We start from the raw sequence: 20,434 nt of genomic DNA on the forward strand, positions 1-20,434 counted from the left end.
TGGCATTAGCTATGACAAGGCCAAAGGAAAGTTCCCATGTGTTAGTCAGATCTACTGTATTGATCCATTTAATTGTCTGCAATATCGGTTTCCAACCTCTAATATTGTGCAGTTTTAGAAGCGTTAACTTAGATATGGGTCCATGATTAATCTCATGTAAACACAGTGAAGTAGGTTATTACATTGATGAGAACAAACAAGAAATTTCCCCTGCCTGGTAATGAGAATAAATGAGAGGAAAAAATAACTGGAAGTTGTTCATAATCTCGTTCTTCACTCTTATGTTGACATGCATGGTGTCCCAGCACAGATAAAAGTGAAACAATCAAATTAAATTATCCACACCACAGAAGAGAGTACATTAAGGCAACTAAGATAGGAATAAATTGACACTGCTTGAACTCTTATTCTTATAAAATTTATTTAAGTTACAAAAGTTGTACTGTACAATTGTGTAAAACACACTCACTCACTCACTCTCTCTCTCTCTCTCTCTCTCTCTCTCTCTCTCTCTCTCTCTCTGAGTGACTGGAAAACTCAGAAGCACAAAAGAATTACAAGAAATAATAGATATGTAAACAGTTTAAAATAGTTTTGGAATCAATGAGTATTTATAACCATATGATAAAGAAAATACTCAGATTCTAACACATCTTACTTTAACATCCAATGAATGAGACAATAACAAAACAGAGTGAGGGTTTGTATACAGTAATTTGTGGTAGTTTAAGTGGCTAGTTTATTCTCTACAATAAAACTTATAGAGTGATGTCACACATGAATTACTCTTAGTACGAATGTGGAAAATTATATGAAAATAATCTGAGTTTCCTCTTTCCCTACATATTTACAAAATATTACAAATTCACCAGAATTACAGTGCGTCAACAAGTTTAATAAATATGATTTAAGAACTCTGCAACATTTTTTTTCTTTGTTTGTAATCCGCTACATTTTCTATTATGAAGAGATTTTAAATGAAATAAGGACAAACTGTAAAGCAATTTAAAGTGGACTAACAAAAATTAACTCCTTCGTACTTGCATAATTGTTGAAAATATTTTTTTGCATTTAACTGTAAATCTAGTTCTTTTAATAACTATGATCTCACATTAAAGACAGATGAAATGATCACATGATTAAGAAAATACCCTTACTTTTTAACAACAGCTGATGATATTCTATTAAAAAAATTATCCAGGCCAAGGAAAAATAAGCTTTTTAATAAATCCATATTAACTACCATTTTTTGAAATTAATATATTTTTTTAATGCAATTTTACCTATTTTAAGTTTTGGGATAGAAGTGGAAGGAATCATTAGTGGTTCATGTACACCGAATGTTTCTTCAAGTAAACTATAACACTTTTGTTTTCAAATAGAGGATTTTGTCACACTTTACGTACTCCATGTCAGGCCCACGAATACTATTCCGCAGGTTGTTGAGCACTGTCATCTGCAAAACAAATTCTACAGAACTTCCATCCCCCAGGCCCAAACACAACATTCTCAATAATGTTGGCCATTGGGTTTGAGAAGAATCTAGAAACTGCTGTTGGCCCAAAATGGCACTTGCATTCGATAACACCGCTCCAAAATCTGCAGTACACAGAACTGAGACTGAAGCAGTATGCGAGCGTTTGTGCAATTGCTACCATAGATCAAGAACACTGATATCAGCTTCAAGGTGATCTTCACGAACATGCCAGAGCCAAGGCCAGCTGCCGATACTCCTGATACTCTTTAGATCTGACAGCTGTCAATGGTGCAGAATGGGGGCAGTCCCACAGACCTGCTGAGCCAGAGGACTTGGTATACCTGTTAGGCAGGGAAGGAAAAGAAACTACTGAATCTGTACAAAATATGTTGCACTCTTTAATAAACTGCAGCATTTTAGGTGTGACCTTTACGAAAGGACATTAACTGTGGATACTTAGTCTTAATGCTAACCTTTTGGCCCCAGAGTTTGAATATTTGCACATAAGATTTATCTTTCATGAATAGTTTGTCCTAAGACGGAGAAATTTTCAAGAATTTCAGCGAGCAAATTCCCCATTTATCAGGGGCAAAATTAAAAGCAGTTGGGTTGTTTGGATCTAATATTTGAAAAATGATGTTTCATTCCATCTTCAAATCATAAATGACTGAGTAAGAGGGAGGGAGGAGGTGTTTGTTACCAAGTTCTCAGGTAATAAAAAAGACCCACATCACATTTCTGTTGTAATTGATATGCTGAAAAAGTCCATGAAGTTAGGCTGTTTAATGGGGCTCAATTTTCATTTTTGAGCACATGCCACAATTTTCTCCCTGCAAATTTGTGTATGTCGGAGAGGAACAAGGTGAGCACTTTCATCAAATCATTAAAGTGATGACAAAAGGTATCACAATTGCTGGAGCACCCATACAATAAGAGAGACTGTGCATCACTTTGAGACGTACAAAAGGCAATTCGCCACAGTGAAAGCAATGGTAGATGCTTTAAGGAGGATAGAGAAAATTAATGTAAGTCAATGGCGTATACAGAAAATTTACGTTAAGTCAGTGGACACGTAAGTGCTATGCAATAACGACTTTTTTTCACGCATGTCCTTAGTATAAAACCTTCACTCATGCTAGAAAATTAAATTACTTTTCATTACAATTACAAATGTTTTGCTAATTTTCTAGTTTATAAAGAAGTCATGTTGCGGTAAAACTTATGTGATGGGAAAAAACTGAAGTCAGATTTGAATTTAGTATACAAAAATCCTTGAGATTGGGATTGAGCCATTACGTAGCAAAAATTAGCTAAAGACATTTTTCATTGGCCTGGGTTATCTTTGGATTTTCAATGCAAACAAATTAATCATACTGCAGGAGGAGATTGATGGAGTTTACTTAGTTTAAGAAACAAAAGACAGAAATGTCAATTGCAATTGTTTCAATGCTTGTCCAGACTTGGAGAGAAACTAAAAAGATCTGGAATGTCAATTGTGTCTCATAAAATACTAAGATCACTTAATTTGTGACAGAACTGCTACCAAGAGATTTCATAAGATTGTAGCATTCCCCAAGCCTCTTTCGGTCACCAATTCTCTCTAGAGTCTTCGCTGCTTCTGCAAGCATGCCAGCACGCTCGCCTGGTGATGAGAGAAGCTGTGCTGGCAGGTGGCGGCAAGCCAGATATAAGGCCATTGCATGCTCTCGCTCTCCACTAACTTCTTGTTGGCTTTTATCTACAAAACCAAACAATGAGTGCAGTCAATCACAACTGTATATCTGAACAAAGAAGAAAAATATATTTAAAATACTTAACATCACAGCAATCTTAGTAATACAATACACATTCATTACTCAAAAAAAATCTGTATTTTTTTAATGGAATTTTCTCACTACTTCAAATCTGTTCCATTTTTGTGTTTTTAAGAATAATCCAGATGTTTCCCAGGAGGCACAAAATATTTAAGAATACTGCATTTTATTACTCTTCAAAGATTTCACTGCGAGATTTACAGCTCTTGTCAATTATTAACTTCATTTATGAATTTATAAGCTGTTATTTTCTTACCACAAAATGCAGTCTCTAAACTAAAACAAAATTCCTTATTCAAGAATTTCTCATTACCGTTGCCATGTGTAAAATAGTGTACAAGGGTCAAGTGAAGAGGTCTTGGCCAGGCATAAAGAAGGTATTCAAATCAACAAAACATTGCATTTTGTTCCAATTTTGGTACACACTAGGCAATAATATCAAGTCAAGTGTCAACTTGCCTGACAGAATAGCATTTTCCATTTGAAAAAATAGTTGCATGTCTTTTGTTTAAATTCATAAAATGAGGTAGTGGTGGTGTAAAATTCCTTGTTGTCGATGTCTTTTCACCAATGGAAAGATTCATAAGGAATTTGATCCTTCATTTTCAATGGTTTAGAAATGGGCAGCTGAATTCAAAGCTGAATTCAACACCCTCCCACCTTCTCTCTCTCTCTCTCTCTCTCTCTCTCTCTCTCTCTCTCTCTCTCTTCCATTATACTTTAATATCCCATCAGCTGCATAAGACATGGTTTTGTGTAGGTGGCTACTGTACAGATAGGAGAAGAAAACAACAGTTGTGGCCTTACTGAAAGGATAATATTGGTTGAAGTAATATATGGACAGAGGGGATGGGGTGGGTGGGAGGCTAAATCAAGAGGGCTAATCATAATTAAACTGGCTTCTCTCCTCTTGCCAGAGATGTGTCTTTTGATAAAAATCTACCAACGAATTGTACAAACCTTCAGTTTCATATCTTGAAGTTAGCAAAAGGAATACAAAGACAGAAAAGTTCTTCAAGTACAGTTTCTCTGTTATTTCACACTCAACACATTCCAATGGCATACAAAGTGAAAAAAAAAAACAAAGACTTGTGGAAAAAATACCTTAAGCAAAAATTATTATCCAAGAGAGTACAACAAATTTCTCTCATTTTCTACTGGAATAACGCCAAGGAATGACTAAAATCTTGTCAAAATGAGTTGGTCATAGTTATCTACCATCTACTTCAGTACCATTCATTGATCAGTCCACAGTGAGCTGACTCAAGCAAATGTCAAAAAGGTACTGGGGGTGGGAACTCTTAACGAACAGGACTTGAAATGAAGGGGAGATGGAGAAGCAGGTGTTATTTTTGTGGACATGAAGGACAGCTGTCAACAATTCTAATTGTACAAGCATCTGATGATAATATTAATGAGATTTAAAATAACTAAAATCTTCTTCATTTAAAGTTCTAGAGACATCTATGTGCATCTTGTGACCATTGCCTTCTAATATGAAACAAGAAAATACTAATTGTTAACGAACATTTATTACTGTGCCTTTTACATCTTACTGGGCACCACTGTATTAAGCAAAGAGAGCCAATAAGCACCTATAGACAGAGTTACTTCAACAAATTGTGAAAAGAATGAATGAATGAATGAATGACCTGATTTATAAAGTAGCTACTTAATTTTCACCTATTTCCTAATATAGGAATATTCATATCTGGAGGCTTGTGAAGTTGTGGAAAATTAAAGTTTATCAGCATAGTTATAGAAATCTTAACATGGCTGCGAAAGAGCAACTGTGTAAATCTGAAGAGGTTGAAAAATCAGCCAACCAGTTGCAAATAAAGGTTTATAAGTCCTTGACCTAGGTTTCAATATTTGTAAAAATATCTTCTTCAGAAGCAGTGGGCCAGGCCTTATTACATAACATGACGGTACATTAGATTAGATGAAGCCGAGTGGCTCTTGTCGTATTCAACGTTGAAACAGGGAGAGGCTCTTGTCAACACAAAAATGTAATAGGCGACACAGGATAAAATATTTGCATAAGTTATGTGTACATCCTGCCAGAGACTAAGATCCTGGCATGATGTACATGTAACTTATCCAAATAAGTCTCTGGCATGATGTACACATAACTTATGCAAATATTTTATCCTATGATGCCTATTACAATTTTATATATAAAAACAAAGATGAGGTGACTTACCGAACAAAAGCGCTGGCAGGTCGATAGACACACAAACAAACACAAACATACACACAAAATTCAAGCTTTCGCAACAAACCGTTGCCCCATCAGGAAAGAGGGAAGGAGAGGGGAAGACGAAAGGAAGCGGGTTTTAAGGGAGAGGGCAAGGAGTCATTCCAATCCCGGGAGCGGAAAGACTTACCTTAGGGGGAAAAAAGGACAGGTATACACTCGCACACACGCACATATCCATCCACACATACAGACACAAGCAGACATATGTCTGCTTGTGTCTGTATGTGTGGATGGATATGTGCGTGTGTGCGAGTGTATACCTGTCCTTTTTTCCCCCTAAGGTAAGTCTTTCCGCTCCCGGGATTGGAATGACTCCTTGCCCTCTCCCTTAAAACCCGCTTCCTTTCGTCTTCCCCTCTCCTCCCCTCTTTCCTGATGGGGCAACGGTTTGTTGCGAAAGCTTGAATTTTGTGTGTATGTTTGTGTTTGTTTGTGTGTCTATCGACCTGCCAGCGCTTTTGTTCGGTAAGTCACCTCATCTTTGTTTTTATATATAATTTTTCCCACGTGGAATGTTTCCTTCCATTACATTGATACTATTACAATTTTATGTTGACAAGAGCCTCTACCTGTGGGCATTCACTAGTGAGCATTCATTCTGCGGTACGATATGTGTAATCTGGCTGCTATCTAAAGCCATTGCTTGTGATGATTCTTGTTTTGTCAATTTTGTATATGACAAGAACTGCTCAGCTTCATCAATCTAATGTTCCATCATGTGATATAACAAGGCCCACTATTTCTCAAGAAGAAATTTTTACAAATATCGAAACCTACATCAAGGAGGAACAAAACTTTATTTGCAACTGGTTGGCTGGTTTCTCAACCTCCTCAGTTAGAGATATATATGAGACTGATTTTGTACAAAATTCTTCATGAAATTATGTTTAACACTTTAGATCTATTAGCCCTATGATTCAATTAATATACAGCCCATATCAACAGAAAAGGAGACTGACAACAGATTAAATGTTTCCTCTAATTCCCAGAGGTCTTTGAGATGTATGTCAAGTGTGCGGATAATAACTTTACTATATTTAGGGGTACCTTTCAAAATTTTGCTCTACTTCGAGTGTACTACAGAAACGTAGTACAGCTAACAATTTCCATCTCTCTTATAAGAGTGCCCAGCAACCAACATTCTAATCAATTAAAAAAACAGTATTTTACGCCATACATAAAAGCAATTCTTTAATTACAAATTCAACACAATATCAACACAAATATAAGAATACTTAGTTTTTTGTTTGCTCTTCACTTGAATACGTACAGCAATTTTTTGTGGGTTGATAAAACTTAAAATTTCCCTTAGTAGGATTTTGTATTTCTCATCTCCACAACAATGCAAGTTAGTTTCTTGTTGGTTGGTATTCTTGATATTCACAACAATCGGTTTACTTTCAGAGGAAGCATTTGTTGATGTCAGTCAGCTGTTATTTATCTTGTAAACTTGCAGTGAGTTAGTGCAGTTCCCTACTGTTCAAACCCAGACTTAGAAATGACTAAAAGAATACGTGACTCGTCTTTAGAAAGAGTTCTGAATGAAATTTTAGATGAAGATTCTGACTCGGGGAGTGAAAGTGAATATGAGGATGGTGTTATGGAATACGATTCAGATCGGGAAAGTGATGTGGATGTTAGAGAAGATGAAGATAGTGCAGCTTCAGGCAGTGACCATCAGGATGTTATTGTGGCCAAGTCTGGAAGAAGGTATGTAACAACACAGCCTAGAATTCCTCGGAGGTCTGTTGCTAATATAGTAAGAGAGCAGGCAAGAGTAACTCCAGCTGGTGTTTGCCATTCACCTGGAGAAGCCTTGAAGTTACTTCTTACGCCTGACATCATGGATGTTATAGTAAAACATTCAAATGAAGAGGCAGTTAGGCGAAATGTTACTTTGACTAATGAGAAAGAATTGTATGCCTTTATAGGAATCCTGATACTTATGGGGGCAAACAAGGACAATTCTGTCAGGGTACACGATCTTTGGTCAGACATAATGGGTCGGCCAGTTTACAAGGATATTATAGCAAGAGAACGTTTTAAGGAACTTATTGCAATTATAAGGTTTGATGACAAAAGACCCGCTAGCTAAGAAGGGAAGCAGACAAGTTCACAGCAATCTGTGATGTTTTCAACAAAGTGATTGATAGGTTTCCACTACTGTATAAACCAGGGGTCCACCTCACCACTGATGAGATGCTCAGCTTGTTTAGAGAGCGCTGCCCCTTCAAAGTATTTATGAAGGATAAACAGGGCAAGTATGGCATCCTTATACGCATGATGTCCGAAGCAGTTGACAGATACAACTTGAATACGGAACCCTATGCAGATAATGTTCAGAATTAGTCGAAAGAAGAATGGGGTTCAGCAGCTGTCGTCAAACGTTTGGTAGCACCTGTGAAAAATACTGGTCGAAATATTACTACAGACCGATACTACACATCGGTGGATTTGGCGGAAGAGTTATACCAAGACTACAAAGTTACTACAGTAGGAACTCCCCAGTCAAACAGGAAGCGAACACATCAAATCGAGAGCTATATTCATCAATGTTCTTGTTCACACACCCATCAACAGGTAGGCATCCAGTAACTTTGGTGCCGTACATAGCAAAAACGAAACCAAATAAAAACTTACCGATGCTGTCAACAATGCACCAAGGTAAAGGCGCTGTTGGAGGAGAGAAGAATAAAACTGAGATAAATGCATATTATAATTCCACTAAAGGTGGAATTGATACCATTGATCAAATGGCGCATATGTACACCTGCAAGAGGGGAACAAAGAGATGACCTCTATCTGTATTTTACTCTCTCATCGACATTTGTGCTATCAATGCAACCACCATATTCATCCAGCAACATCCAAGATGGAATGAAAAGAGACACAACAAATGGAAACTTTACCTTCTGCAAGCTGGGATGGATCTAGTGAAATTGCTGGTAGAAGAAAGAAGTGCCAATGCAAGAGGGTTATCTAACCAAATTGTTCAATCAATGGAGGCTATTCTACAAAAGAAAATCAAAGAAGTGACGACAGAAGCAAGTCAGCCTCCTGCGGGGAAAGGTTGGTGCCATATTTGTATAAGAAAAGCTAAAACAAAGAAGCAGAAGTACAACAATCTAAGTAAACCAAAGCAGTATTGTGGACAGTGTCATTAACGTGTGTAACACACATTCAGAAAAAACTGTGAAGTGTGTCTCTTGCCTTGAAGTTGAGGATTCGGAGTAGTCTAACGTATATGAACACATCTGTATTTTGTATTGTAATATGTCAATTTTTTATTCACTCAATCCAATATTTGTAACAAACCGATGCCTTAGTTAAAATACATAAACCACTTTCAAAGTTGTAATTTTTCGTCAGTAAACTTATTTAATACCTGTGGGCTTGTCAAACACCCCCCTTCCCCCCCTTAGGCATCCAAGTTAGGAAAAAGGGCTTGGGCATCCTAGGGTTAAAGCCTGTGCAATAAAAATGATTTGCTGTGCAACTTTTCTGAACATTTCATAAATATTACACTGTGTGATAAATGGAAGAGACCAATTGTTAAAAGTTCTTCACTTTCTCAAGACATATCCATTTACCTGCAAATAATGAACTTGTTTTTACATCATCTCCTTCTCTGGAAGTATGTCGTGTTGACCAAATTGATAACAAGATGTTAACTAGTTGACAACGGACATCCTGCGCATTTCAAAATCATTTACTTGCCAGACCAGTATTCAGGCGTATAGCCCGTCATCAGTGGCATATAATCCATTGTGCACATCTGCATCAAACAACACGTCATGTAGAAATCTCTCTGCCTGTTAGAATGCTGTGGATCTCTGTGATACATGGATCATCATTTGTACATGCTAAAACTATGAAACATGATGCACACATACACAGCATACACTATTTATCACAATATACCACGAAGATAAGTTGAATACTGGTGGTGGAGGTATGTATATAGCTGGAGGGGAAAAAAAGGATAATGTCTAGTGAGATTAGTACAGATACCGAATGTGAAATAATTTGGATGAAGACAAGTTTTAGAGATGAATCGAACATGGTCATCAGATGCTTTTGTAGACCCCTTGCCTCAGCATCAGTAGTAGCGGAACACTTGAGGAGAAACTTTGAGAATATTTCGTGTCAATTCCTTGGTTATGTTACAGTTTTAGGTGGAGATTTTAACTTACCAGATAGCAGGCACAAAGAATCATGTGAACTTGTTCTATGTGCTTTACCTAAAAATTACCTTGAGCAGTTAATCAGAGAACTGACTCTTGAATATAACATTAGATCTGCTAGTCACAAAAGAGACAAACTTTTCAACTCAGTGTAGAACAGGGAGTGATAATGCAGTTATGGTGAAGCGTTATTCTTGTTGTGGGTTGATTTCAAGTGCTCAATTTATTGTGAGATGCCTTGTCTTTATTCGTTTCCTGTAACAACAGTTACCTTCTTTTCCTAATTTCCCAGTCACTGTCTTGTTTTCTCTTAATGTTGTGGTCCTGTTATGCAGTGCCGCGTATTTGACCGCTGACTTCTTTTCTAAATGCAGAGGGAGAGTGCTATAAGAGAACTTCTGCATTCAAACAACTCACTACAAAATCACAAAACACTGTTTCCATAGTTCTTCTGTATTCAAATAAATTCTCAACTCACAACAACTGATAATTAATAAAGTTTTTCAGACAACATGTTCATAAATGATGCTTCAATGCTTGACTAAAACCATACCTCTGTATTTAACTCGAGATTGTACGGCATAGACTTTATACAACAACATTCATTTTTCTTTAGTACGTGACCACTGTCGCCAGGCCCCTCTCGTTTGTGGTCCACTGAAAAGCATGACTGCCAAGTGCAAGTGGCACCTCACTGGCCTGTCCAAGTTACACATCTATCATTGCTTTCTGCACTGTACCCACATTTTTCTTTCTCATATCTGTTCATAAATTCCAAGAAAATCCGAGCAAAGTACATGCTCTTTACACTACCACTAATTCAAGTCACGTTTTTCACATGAAAATCTTTCATCAGTCTAGTAAAATGAAAGTGAGACAAATTCTTATGCTTTATATCAACATGTACCTTTACAACGGTGTCACTGAATCAGCTGTAAGTAGGAATACAAAGAAACCCAGGAAGATCTTCCTACTTGGGGGAGGGGGAGGGGGAGGGGGAGGGGGGGGGGGGAGAAAATTTTATCTGCAGCACGAATAACACTGAGTATCAGTGGACAAAGTTCAAGAGCATTTTACAACAGACTTTCAACAGGTATGTGCTGAACAAAATAATGAGGGTTGCAAAAGACCTGCCTGATTTGACAGTTGTGTTAAAAGAACTGCTACCAAAGCCTCACAGAAAAACAAAAATTAAAAGTAACTAAAATTAACGCAAGGAGAGCCGTGTGCGAAGAGTTCAACTAATTCAAAGGTAAAATTCTGCCTACTGAGATGACAGAAAACCTAAAAAGTTTTGGTCTTCTATTAAATCAGTAAAAGGGTCAAAGCCATCATACCAAATACTCTGAGACCATAATGGCTTTGAAACTGAGCACAACACAGAAAAGGTTAAGATATTAAACAAATTTTTCCAAAACTGTTTTACAAAGAAGGATTGCACTGTTGTGCCTCCTTTAAATTGTCCCACCAAAAAAAAAGTTGATAGCAGACACAGTGAACCTGGGATAAAAAGAAACAGAAATACCTCATTACAGAGCCAGCTGCTCGACCTGACAGGATATCATTATGATTCTACATAGAGTATGCGAAAGAATTTGCCCTCTTCCAGCAGATGTGTGCTGTAGTTCTTTGGGGGAGCAAAGTGTTCCTGATCCACCAAAATAGAAATTGAAGCTGGATGTGAGACTGTTTGGGCAGACATAAAATGGTAATTGGATCCTTGTATCACCCACCAGACTCATCTCCTGGTGTAACCAAAAACTTTAGAGAAAACTTCAGTTCACTTGTACTGAAGTTCCCCCACCATCCTGTAATCATTGGTGGAGATTTCAATCATCCAACAATCAATTGGGAAAATTACAGCTTTGTTAGTGGCGCATGTGATAAGAGATCCTGTGAAACATTACTAAATGTCTTCTCTGAAAACTAACTGGAATAGGTAGTTTGGAACCCTACTCACAGTGGAAAAATATTGGATCAAATGACAACAAACAGACCTGATGTCTTTGAGGGTGTCCACATTAAAACTGGTATCAGTGACCAAGAAGGGAAGAAAAGAAAAAAAAAGAAAAAACATAGCAGCTGTGGCAACAATGATTACCAAAGTACAAAGGACAACTAAAACAAGCAGAAAGGTATACGTATTCAGTAAACTAGATCAAAAATCAGTAGTGTCACATCTCAATGATGAATTTGAAACTTTCAGCACGGGACAGAAGCATGTAGAGGAACTATGGCCCAAGCTACTTTGGATAGATATCTACCCAGTATAATGGCTCGTAATGGGATGGACCCTCCATAGTATACACACTCTATAAGGAAACTTCTAAAGAAACAAACTACTGCATAACAGGTGCAAAACAAAGCATAGGATTATAGATACAGAGATGTTGAATGAAATGCACTTGGCTGTCAAGAGAGAAATGCGTGAAGCCTTCAATGACTACTGAAGCAGAATGTTGTCAAATGATCTTTCACAAAATCAAAAGAAATTCTGGTTGTATGTAAAGGCTGTTAGTGGCACCAAAGTTAGAGTTCAGTCCCCAGCGAATGAGACAGGAACTGAAATAGAGGGCGGCAAAGCTAAAGCTGAAATGCTTAACTGTATTTTCCAATGTTCCTTTACAAAGGAAAACCCAGGAGAACAGTCCCAATTTAATCCTCAACCACTAATAAGATTACTGAAATGAATATTGGGTCGGTGGCATTGAGAAACATCTGAAATCATTAAAACTGAATACAGCTCCAGGGCCCAATGGAATCCCTATAAGATTACATACTGAATTTGCAGTTGAGTTAGTTGGAAGAAAGCACAGGTCACACCTGTCTACAAGAAGAGTAGTAAAACTGATCCACAAAACTAACATCCGATATCTTTGACATCAATTTGTTGTAGAATTTTTGAACATACTTAAACATAATGAGGTATCTTGAACAGAAACACCTCCTCCATGCCAACCAGCACATATTCCAAAACAGTTTATCATATGAAACTCAACTCATACTTTCCTCACATTACATACTGAAAGCTATGGATCATGGGAGTCAGGTTGTTGTTGTTGTTGTTGTTGTTGTTGTTGTGGTCTTCAGTCCTGAGACTGGTTTGATGCAGCTCTCCATGCTACTCTATCCTGTGCAAGCTTCTTCATCTCCCAGTACTTACTGCAACCTACATCCTTCTGAATCTGCTTAATGTATTCATCTCTTGGTCTCGCTCTACGATTTTTACCCTCCACGCTGCCCTCCAATTCTAAATTTGTGACCCCTTGATGCCTCAAGACATGTCCTGTCAACCGGTCCCTTCTTCTTGTCAAGTTGTGCCACAAACTCCTCCCCAATTCTATTCAATACCTCCTCATCAGTTACGTGACAGACCCATCTAATCTTCAGCATTCTTCTGTAGCACCACATTTCGAAAGCTTCTATTCTCTTCTTGTCTAAGCTATTTATCGTCCATATTTCACTTCCATACATGGCTACACTCCACACAAATACTTTCAGAAACGACTTCCTGACACTAAATCTATACTCATTGTTAACAAATTTCTCTTCTTCAGAAACGCTTTCCTTACCATTGCCAGTCTATATTTTATATCCTCTCTACTTCGACCATCATCAGTTATTCTGTTCTCCAAATAGCAAAACTCCTTTACTACTTTAAGTGTCTCATTTCCTAATCTAATTCCCTCAGCATCACCCGATTTAATTTGACTACATTCCATTATCCTCGTTTTGCTTTTGTTGATGTTCATCTTATATCCTCCTTTCAAGACACTGACCATTCCGTTCAACTGCTCTTCCAAGTCCTTTGCTGTCTCTGACAGAATTACAATGTCATCAGCGAACCTCAAAGTTTTTATTTCTTCTCCATGAAATTTAATACCTACTCCCAATTTTTCTTTTGTTTCCTTTACTGCTTGCTCAATATACAGATTGAACAACATCGGGAAGAGGCTACAACCCTGTCTCACTCCCTTCCCAACCACTGCTTCCCTTTCATGCCCCTCGACTCTTACAACTGCCATCTGGTTTCTGTAAAAATTGAAAACAGCCTTTCGCTCCCTGTATTTTACCCCTGCCACCTTCAGAATTTGAAAGAGAGTATTCCAGTTAACATTGTCAAAAGCTTTCTCTAAGTCTACAAATGCTAGAAACGTAGGTTTGCCTTTTCTTACTCTTTCTTCTAAGATAAGTCGTAAGGTTAGTATTGCCTCACGTGTTCCAACATTTCTACGGAATCCAAACTGATCTTCCCCGAGGTCCGTTTCTACCAGTTTTTCCATTCGTCGGTAAAGAATTCACGTTAGTATTTTGCAGCTGTGACTTATTAAACTGATAGTTCAGTAATTTTCACATCTGTCAACACCTGCCTTCTTTGGGATTGGAATTATTATATTCTTCTCGAAGTCTGAGGGTGGGAGTCAGGTAGGCACAGTATTTCTTGATTTCCAAAAAGCATTTGACACACCACATCTACACTTATTGTCAAAAGTTTGATCATATGGGGTATCAAGTGAAATTTGTGACTGGATTGATGACTTATCGGTATGGAGAACACAGCACGTTATCTTGGTTGGGGAATTGTCGTCGTCAGATGTAGAAGTAACTTTGGGTGTGCCCCAGGAAGTGTGTCAAGACCCTTGCTGTTCATGTTGTATATTAATGACCTTACGGACAATATTAATACTAACCTCAGACTTTTTGCAGATGATGCAGTATGTTGTATCTAAATGACCCTTCAGATAATATTAATAGTAACCTCAGACGTTCTGCACTTCTGCAGTTATCTATAATGAAGAACTGTGAAAGAAACTGAATAAATATTTAGTCAGATCTTGTTAAGATTTCAAAGTGGTAAAAATAGGCAACTTGCTTTAAATGTTCAGAAATGTAAAGCTGTGCACTTAACAAAATGAAAAAATACATAGTATCCTGTGACTATAATATCAATAAGTCACATTTGGAATTGGCCAAGTGTTACAAATATCTGGATGTAACACTTTGTGGGGATACGAAATGGAATGTGCCTCTGTGATCATAAGTTCAATTCTGGATAAAGCAGGTGGCACACTTCAATTTATTGGTAGGAAACTGGGAAGCGCAATCAGTCTAAAAGGGAGACTGTTTACAAATCACTTGTACGACCCATTCTAGAATGTATCTCAAGTGTGTGGAACCCATACCAAACAGGAATAACATGGGATATTGAACATACACATATCAGGACATCGTGAATAGTCACAGGTTTGTTTAACCTGGGGAAAAGTTTTGCACAGATGCTGAAGAAACTGAACTGGCAGAGTCTTGAAGATAGATGTAAACTATCGCGAGAAAGTTTAATACCAAATTTTCAAGAATCGGCTTTAAATGTTGACTCTATGAATATACTACAATCTCTTGCATATCGCTCTCACAGAGACTGTGAGGATAAGATTAGAATAGTTACAGCACACACAGAGGCATTCAAACAATCATTCTTCTTGTTCGCCAAAAGTGAATGGAATGTACTCTCTGCCATGTAGTTCACAGTGGTTTGCAGGGGGTAGATGTAGATGATTATTGGAAAAAAGCATAGGTCATTCCCATTTGCAAGAAGCACTGCTGAACAGACAAGCAAAACTATAGGCTTATATCTCTGACATTGGTCAGTTTTGGAACACATTTTATGCTCGCATTTTATGACATTCCTGGAGGCTGAAAAACTCCTCTGTAGGACTCAAGATGGGTTCCCAAAATAATGAACATGTGAAGTCCAGAAACTCAGTAAATGCTTGGCACCCAGGTAGATACAATGTTTCTTTACTTCAAGAAGCCATTTGATACAGTTCCAAACTGCTGCCTAATGAATAAAATGCTAGTGTACATAGCATCAGACCAACTGTGTGAATGGACTGAAGAGTTTCTTGCAAAGAGAACACAACATTTCATCCTGAATGGAGAGAAGTCCTCAGAAGTAAAAGTAACTTCAGAAGTGCCCCAGGCAGGTTTACAGGAACGTTACTTTTGACAATATATATAAATGAGGTTTGCCGATGACATTGTAATTCTGTCAGAGACAGCAAAGGACTTGGAAGAGCAGTTGAACTGAATGGACAGTGTCTTGAAAGGAGGGTAGAAGATGAACATCAACAAAAGCAAAACGAGGATAATGGAATGTAGTCGAATTAAGTCGGGTGATGCTGAGGGAATTAGATTAGGAAATGAGACACTTAAAGTAGTAAAGGAGTTTTGCTATTTCGGGAGCAAAATAACTGATGATGGTCGAAGTAGACAGGATATAAAATGTAGACTGGCAATGGCAAGGAAAGTGTTTCTGAAGAAGAGAAATTTGTTAACATCGAGTATAGATATAAGTGTCAGGAAGTTGTTTCTGAAAGTATTTGTATGGAGTGTAGCCATGTATGGAAGTGAAACATGGACGATAAATAGTTCGGACAAGAAGAGAATAGAAGCTTTCCAAATGTGGTGCTACAGAAGAATGCTGAAGATTAGATGGGTAGATCACATAAGTAATGAGGAGGTATTGAATAGAATTGGGGAGAAGAGGAGTTTGTGGCACAACTTGACTAGAAGAAGGGATCGGTTGGTAGGACATGTTCTGAGGCATCAAGGGATCACCTATTTGGTACTGGAGGGCAGCATGGAGGGTAAAAATCGTAGGGGGAGACCAAGAGATGAATACACTAAGCAGATTCAGAAGGATGTAGGCTGCAGTAGGTACTGGGAGATGATGAAGCTTGCACAGGATCGAGTAGTATGGAGAGCTGTATCAAACCAGTCTCAGGACTGTAGACCACAACAACAACAACAACAACAACAACATATAAATGATCCAGTAAATAACTTTGGGAGTTCCATGAGGTGTTTTGCAGATGATGATGTTATATATGGGGGAGTTGCAATGCTAGGAAACTGTAGCGAAATGCAGGACCCCTGCAGAGGATTGACACTTGTTTCAAGGAATGGCAAAAGACTCTCAATGTAAATGAATGTAACATACTGCAAATAAATAGGGAGACCATTTATTACATGATTACACAATTGCAGAACAATCCCAGTAAGCAGTTACTCCCATAAAACATCTAAGAGTATGTGTACAGAAAGATCCGATGTGGAACGACCACACAAAATTAATCAAGAGTAAGGCAGATGTCAGACAGATTCACTGGAATAATCCTCATGAAATGTAGTCCATCAATAAAGGAAGTAGCATACATAATGCTCATTCAACCAATACTTGAATACTGCTCGCCAGTACTGGATTTTTACCAGACAGGACTGATAAGAGGAAGTTGAGAAGATCCTAAGAAGAGTAGCACATTTCGTTACAGATCCCAGAGATAATCAACCAACTCCAGTGGGCGAAGCTGCAAGAAAGATGTTCTGCTTCAAGTTGCAGTTTATTGTTAAAGTTCCAAGGGGCATATTCTTAGAATCATCAACAAACATACTGATTCCTCCTATGTGTATCTCGTGAAAAGACCAGGAACATAAAATTAGCAAGATTCAAGCCCACATGGAGGTTTATTGGCACTCATTCTCCCCATAAACTATTTGTGACAGTGGTACACAAAGTACTCTCCAACAAACACCTTAGGTGGCTTGCTGAGTATACAGGAGAGTATACAGGGTGTTCAGAAATTCTAATTACAAACTTCTAGGACTCATAGAAGGAAGTGAGTAATAGTATTTCGAACTGGAACTCATGTCCGGAAACATAATGTTTCTGTGCTGCAACCGTTTGAAAAACATGTCGGTAATGTGACCACCTTTACAAGTAATTGTTTAGGCGTGAGCCAGTATATCACTTGTTTACAGCACCACTCATTAATAGCTAAGGAACTGCTCATATACTCGACAGGTCCTCTTCAATGTGTGCAGTACGGCCTCTTCCAACTTGGGCTTGTGGAATCTCCTTGAAGCACCACAGTCACACCTGATGATGGTGGTGGGTGTCCTCTCTCAAAGCCATTGCATAATTGTGGCGAAAAGAGTACGCTATGGAGTTGAATGTTGTAGATACCGATCTTGAAGAAAGTGATGGCGATAGCCTATTCCAACTATGATATGTGGAATCTCCTTGGAGCAACACAGTAATACCTGCTGATGGTGCTGGAATCATCTCTCGAAGCCATTGCATGATTGTGGTGAAAAAGGTACGCTGTGGAGTTGGAAGTTGTAGATAACGATCTCTAAGAAGGTGATGGGCATCTCTTTCATTACCATGAACTTTGATATTCAGAAAGATCATGTTGTGGTCTGCTAATGTGTTCTCAACCATGTTGTACTAACACTCGTAGACACGTAAATGAGGCTTGAACCAAGTCAGAGAGGTAGGACAGATGTGAAATGATCATTAGCTGATCTGAAATAAACCCCCCCCCCCCTCCCCACAAACACCATGACTACCCTATTGCATACCTCCATATAAAATGTTTTCAATGGTTGTAGTGTGGAAATAGTATGCCTCTGGGCATGGGTTCCTATTCAAAATATTATGCACTCAGTTCCTTCTGTAAGTCCAAGAAGTTTGTAATAGGAATTTCTGAACATCCTGTAGACGTAAGTGTAGGTATGCTCAAATACCAGCCCGTACATAAATACTTATAAAGTGTCCTTTATAAAATTCATACAAACTGTGAAGCTCACAGCATACAATATTTTCACATTGCTACCCGACACATTCAATAGTATGCATCGGACTACTGATACATTTATTGGACACTCATTCTGAAACTACAGGTACATTCACAATTTTGAATTGTGTTGTGTAAGTAATAACTTAAATGATTTTCATTATCTATATAAATACAAATTTATGAATAAAATAGGAAGAAGCATTCCACTTGGGAAAAATATACTAAAAAACAAAGATGCTGTGACTTACCACACGAGAAAGCGCTGGTAGATAGACACAATAAAAAACACACAAACACACACACAAATTTCAAGCTTTCGCAACCCACGGTTGCTTCATCAGGAAAGAGGGAAGGAGAGGGAAAGACGAAAGAATGTGGGTTTTAAGGGAGAGGGTAAGGAATCACTCCAATCCCGGGAGCGGAAAAACTTATCTTAGGGGGAAAAAGGGACAGGTATACACTCACGCGCGCGCACACACACACACACACACACACACATATCCATCCGCACATATACAGACACAGGCAGACATATGTAAAGGCAAAGAGTTTCGGCAGAGATGTCAGTCGAGGCGGAATGGGATTACCTTGGCAAACTTTGTATGTAGTGTTGTCTGAAAGCTGACGCAGTCCCTTGACCATTGATGCCACTTCCCAATACACAAATATCCCGCACGTCCAGGGCCTCGCTGCAATGGAGCACTTCCTTTCACGCCGATCACCTGCCACCCTACCTAAAACCTCTTTCCTCATTACCTTAGCCAGCTTCATCCTAACTCACAACTTCTTCACTTTTGAAGGCCACACAAACCAACAATTAAAGTGAACAGCCATGGGTACCAGGATGGTCGCCTCGTACGCCAACTTATTTATAGGTCGCTTAGAGGAAGCTTTCTTGGCCACCCAGGCCTGCCAACCCAAAGTTTGGTACAGATTTATTGATGACATCTTCATGATCTGAACTCACAGTGAAGAACAACTCCAGAATTTCCTCTCCAACCTCAACTCCTTTGGTTCCATCAGATTCACCTGGTCCTACTCCAAATCCCATGCCACTTTCAACATTGACTTCCATCTGTCGAATGGCCAGCCTCACGCATCCGTCCACATCAAACTCGCCGACAAGCAACAGTACCTCCATTATGACAGCTACCACCCCTTCCACATCAAACGGTCCCTTCCCTACAGCTTAGGTCTTCATGGCAAACGAATCTGCTCCAGTACTGAATCCCTGAACCTTTACACCAACAACCTGAAAACAGCTTTCGCATCCCGCAACTACCCTCCCGACCTGGTACAGAAGCAAATAACCAGAGCCACTTCCTCATCCCCTCAAACCCAGAACCTCCCACAGAAGAACCACAAAAGTGCGCCACTTGTGACAGGATACTTTCTACGACTGGATCAGACTCTGAATGTGGCTATCCAGCAGGGATACGACTTCCTCAAATCCTGCCCTGAAATGAGATCCATCCTTCATGAAATCCTCCCCACTCCACCAAGAGCGTCTTTCCGCCACCTACCTAACCTTCCTAACCTCTTGGTTCATCCCTATGAAATCCCCAAACCACCTTCCCTACCCTCTGGCTCCTACCCTTGTAACCGCCCCTGGTGTAAAACCTGTCCCATGCACCCTCCCACCACCACCTACTCCAGTCCTGTAACCCGGAAGATGTACACGATCAAAGGCAGAGCCACGTGTGAAAGCACCCACCTGATTTACCAACTGACCTGCCTACACTGTGAAGCCTTCTATGCGGGAATGACCAGTAACAAACTGTCCATTCGCATGAATGGACACAGGCAGACAGTGTTTGTTGGTAATGAGGATCACCCTGTGGCTAAACATGCCTTGGTACACGGCCAGCACATCTTCGCAGTGTTACACCGTCCTGGTTATCTGGATACTTCCCACTAACACCAACCTATCAGAACTCCGGAGATGGGAACTTGCCCTTCAATATATCCTCTCTTCCCGTTACCCACCAGGCCTCAACCTCCACTAATTTAAAATTGCTGCCCCTCGTACATCACTTGTCACTCAACAACATCTTTGCCTC

General features: G+C 38.9%; 1 protein-coding gene across 1 annotated transcript in view; it reads right to left on the bottom strand.

Moving 5' to 3' along the window:
- Nucleotides 1-402: 402 nt before the first annotated feature.
- LOC126412208 (sterol regulatory element-binding protein 1) overlaps nt 403-20,434 on the bottom strand; it is a 96,654-nt gene continuing 76,622 nt past the window's right edge. The window contains exon 15 of the mRNA XM_050081691.1: nt 403-3,215. Coding sequence (XP_049937648.1) covers nt 2,998-3,215 — 218 coding nt within the window. The 3' untranslated portion in view covers nt 403-2,997. The remainder of the gene's footprint in view (nt 3,216-20,434) is intronic.

The sequence above is a fragment of the Schistocerca serialis genome, chromosome 7 (genome assembly GCF_023864345.2).
Source record: "Schistocerca serialis cubense isolate TAMUIC-IGC-003099 chromosome 7, iqSchSeri2.2, whole genome shotgun sequence".
Classification (NCBI taxonomy): Eukaryota; Metazoa; Arthropoda; class Insecta; order Orthoptera; family Acrididae; genus Schistocerca; species Schistocerca serialis.